Source organism: Sapajus apella, unplaced genomic scaffold (genome assembly GCF_009761245.1).
Source record: "Sapajus apella isolate SASKATOON/1434 unplaced genomic scaffold, GSC_monkey_1.0 scaffold217, whole genome shotgun sequence".
NCBI lineage: Eukaryota > Metazoa > Chordata > Mammalia > Primates > Cebidae > Sapajus > Sapajus apella.
Window position 1 is genome coordinate 84,420 of NW_022437157.1, and position 3,890 is coordinate 88,309.

The 3,890-nt window shown below is 44.9% G+C and overlaps 1 protein-coding gene across 1 annotated transcript in view; it reads right to left on the reverse strand.

The window, feature by feature from the left end:
- MAS1L (MAS1 proto-oncogene like, G protein-coupled receptor) overlaps nt 1-3,592 on the reverse strand; it is a 19,534-nt gene extending 15,942 nt beyond the window's left edge. The window contains 1 exon segment of the mRNA XM_032270865.1: nt 3,373-3,592. Coding sequence (XP_032126756.1) covers nt 3,373-3,592 — 220 coding nt within the window.
- Between the last annotated feature and the right edge of the window lie 298 nt (nt 3,593-3,890).

The window sequence follows — 3,890 nt, forward strand, 5'->3', positions numbered from 1 at the left end:
TTCTGTGGAATCTGTGGTGATATCCCCTTTATCGTTTTTTATTGCATCAATTTGGTTATTCTCTCTTTTCTTTTTTATTAATCTGGCTAGTGGTCTGTCTATTTTGTTGATCTTTTCAAAAAACAAGCTCCTGGATTTATTGATTTTTTGAAGGGATTTTTGTGTCTCTATCTCCTTCAGTTCTGTTCTGATCTTAGCTATTTCTTGTCTTCTGCTAGATTTTGAGTTTTTTTTATCTTGCTCCTCTAGCTCTTTCAGTTTTGACGATAGGGTGTCAATTTTTGATCTCTCCTTGCTTCTCATGTGGGCACTTATTGCTACATATTTTCCTCTAGAGACTGCTTTAAATGTGTCCCAGAGATTCTGGTATCTTGTGTCTTCATTCTCATTGGTTTCGAACAACATCTTTATTTCTGCCTTCATTTCATTGTTTATCCAGTCAACATTCAAGAGCAAGTTGTTCTGTTTCCATGAAGCTGTGCAGTTCTGAGTTAGTTTTTGAATTCTGAGTTCTAACTTGATTGCACTGTGGTCTGAGAGACTGTTTGTTACGATTTCCGTTCTTTTGCATTTGCTGAGGAGTGATTTACTCCCAATTATATGGTCAATTTTAGAGTAGGTGTGATGTGGTGCTGAGAAGAATGTCTATTCTGTGGATTTGGGGTGGAGAGTTCTGTAAATGTCTATTAGGTTTGCTTGGTCCAGGTCTGAGTTCAAGTCCTGGATATCCTTGTTAATTTTCTGTCTGGTTGATCTGTCTAATGTTGACAATGGGGTGTTAAAGTCTCCCACTATTATTGTGTGGGAGTCTAAGTCTCTTTGTAAGTCATTAAGAACTTGCCTTATGTATCTGGGTGCTCCTGTATTGGGTGCGTATATATTTAGAATCATTAGCTCTTCTTGTTGCATTGATCCTTTTACCATTATGTAATGTCCCTCTTTCTCTCTTATGATCTTTGTTGCTTTAAAGTCTAATTTATCAAAGATGAGAATTGGAACTCCTGCTTTTTTTTGCTCTCCATTTGCTTGGTAAATCTTCCTCCATCCCTTTATTTTGAGCCTTTGTGTATCCTTGCATGTGAGATGGGTTTCCTGGATACAGCACACCGATGGGTTTTGTCTTTTTATCCAATTTTCCAGTCTGTGTCTTTTGATTGGGGCATTTAGTCCATTTACATTTAGGGTTAATATTGTTATGTGTGAATTTGATACTGCCATTTTGGTGCTAGCTGGCTGTTTTGCCCTTTAGTTGAGCTGGTACTTGTTGTTCCTTTATATGTGTAGAGCCTCTTTCAGGAGCTCTTGTAGAGCTGGTCTGGTGGTGACAAAATCTCTGAGTACTTGCATGTTCCCAAAGCATTTTATTTCTCCTTCACTTATGAACCTTAGTTTGGCTGGATAGGAGATTCTGGGTTGAAAGTTCTTTTCTTTAAGGATGTTGAATATTGGCCCCCATTCTCTTCTGGCTTGTAAGGTTTCTGCTGAGAGATCTGCTGTGAGTCTGATGGGCTTCCCTTTATGGCTAACCCGACCTTTCTCTCTGGCTACCCTTAGTATTTTCTCCTTCATTTCGACCCTGGTGAATCTGACGATTATGTGCCTTGGGGTTGCTCTTCTTGACGAATATCTTTGTGGTGTTCTGTGTATTTCCTGGACTTGAATGTTTGCCTGCCTTGCTAGGTTGGGGAAGTTTTCCTGGATATTGTCCTGAAGAGTATTTTCCAGCTTGTATTCGTTCTCTTCGTCGCATTCGGGTACGCCTATCTAACGTAGATTAGGTCTTTTCACATAGTCCCACATTTCTTGGAGACTTTGTTCATTCCTTTTTACCCTTTTCTCTCCAGTCTTGCCTTCCCGTTTTATTTCATTGATTTGATCTTCGACCTCTGATATCCTTTCTTCTGCTTGGTCCATTCGGCTGTTGATACTTGTGCATGCTTCACGAAGTTCTCGTGTTGCGTTTTTCAGCTCCATCAATTCACTTATATTCCTTTCTATTTTGTCCATTCTTGTTAGCATTTCATCAAATCTTTTTTCAAGGTTCTTAGTTTCTTGACATTTGGTTAGAACATGTTCTTTAAGTTCACAGAAGTTTCTTACTACCCACCTTCTGAAGTCTGATTCTGTCATTTCATCACACTCGTTCTCCCTCCAACTTTGTTCCCTTGCTGGTGAGGAGTTGTGATCCCTTTTAGGAGGAGAGGTGTTGTGGCTTCGGGTGTTTTCATCCTTTTGCGCTGGTTTCTTCCCATCTTTAAGGATTTATCCACCTGTCGACTTTGTGTTTGTTGGCTTTCTGTTTGGGTCTCAAATCTTTCAGATTGACAGCCTGTTTGTTGATGATGAGGTTATTTCTCTTTCTTGGTTTCCTTCTGACAGTCTGGCCCCTCTGCTGTAGGTCTGCTGAGGTTCACCCCAGGCCCTGCTTGCCTGGGGTTCCCCTGCAGCAGCTTCTGAACAGCAAGGGTTGTTACCAGTTTTCTTCTTCTGCTATCTTTGTCCCAGAAGGATACCCGCTTAGTGTCAATCTGATCTCTCTTTTATGAGGTGTCTTTTTGGATATATAGGGGTCAGGGAGCTGCTTGAGGAGCCGGTCTCTTCTTTATAGGAGCTCAAACGGTGAGCTGCGAGCTCTGTTGTTGTTCATTCAGAGCTCCTGGGTAGGTACTTTTAGGTCTGCTGTAGCAGTACTTATAACCTGCTTTTTGTTCCCAGGTGCTCTGTCCCAGGGATTTAGGGCTTTATTTATGAGTTTCCGTTATGCTGCCGCCTTCTTTTTTTTTTTTTTTTTTTTTCTCCTTCAGATCTGCCCAGCCCAGCAAGGAGGTAGCCTAGTCACTGTCCCCCTATAGCAGCTTTGCTGAGCTGCTGTGGGCTCTGCCCAGCTGCTGAGTGAACTTCCCTGCAGTCCTGTTTATATGGGTGTAGTTAGAACTGCTTTGGCGATGGTGGCCCGCCTCTGTTGGGGCGGAGTCTCTGCTGTGGCGGGTTGCCTTGGCAACGGCGGGCTGCCTCAGCAACGGCGGGCTGCCTCGGTAATGGTGGACCCCCCTCCCCCACAGAGCTGGACCGTCCTGGGTTCGGCTGCGCTTGCTGTGAAACTCTCAATCCAGAGTTTCTTGTTGCTGTTCTTTTGTGGGGGTGGGACCAGCCGAGCCTGATCGCCCAGCTCCCTGCCTCACAGCCTTTTTTAAGTTGGTGTTCCAGTCGCCTGTTGAAGAGGCGCCGGGGTCTGTTTGTTTTCCCCTGCGGCCACTCACTCCTCTGGCTTAAACAGCAGCACTGAGGTTTGTGGCACTTTTTTTTTTGTTTTTTTCCCCTGGAATCTACTGTCCTGGTTCTCTGCTCAGTCCCCTTTTTGAGCCAGCGTACGGGCGACTTCCCGTGGCTCCAATCGCAAGCCAAAAGGGCCCCCAGACCAGTGTATTTTGTACGGAGAAGCGCTGCTCCGGGGCGCCGACAAAGCAGCCGCGTGGGGCAAAGCAGCGGCCCCGGCCGGCACAGCCGCGCTGGCCGAAAGAGCCGCGCTGGTGACCTGTGGAGCACCTCCGCCCGGGAATTTCCTAGTCTGTGGGCAATAAAAACGCGGCATCCACTCACCCTCTGCGCTTTCACTGGGAGCTGCAATCCTGAGCTGTTCCTAAACGGCCATCTTGGATCCAAAAAACAATTATTATTTTTATAGAACCTGGAGTACAAAGCAGACTTTGCAAGGCTTCTCTGACCTCTGCCTCCAGCTCTAGGATCTGTGAAACACACTGGGGTCTTCTCCTAGACCTCCCTTTTTTAAGCTCCTCAAAAGACCATTTCATCATCTCCACTCAGCAGGAAAATACCCCTTCGGTAGACATATGTCACTTGCCACAAACTTATCTTTGGCATGAGGATAA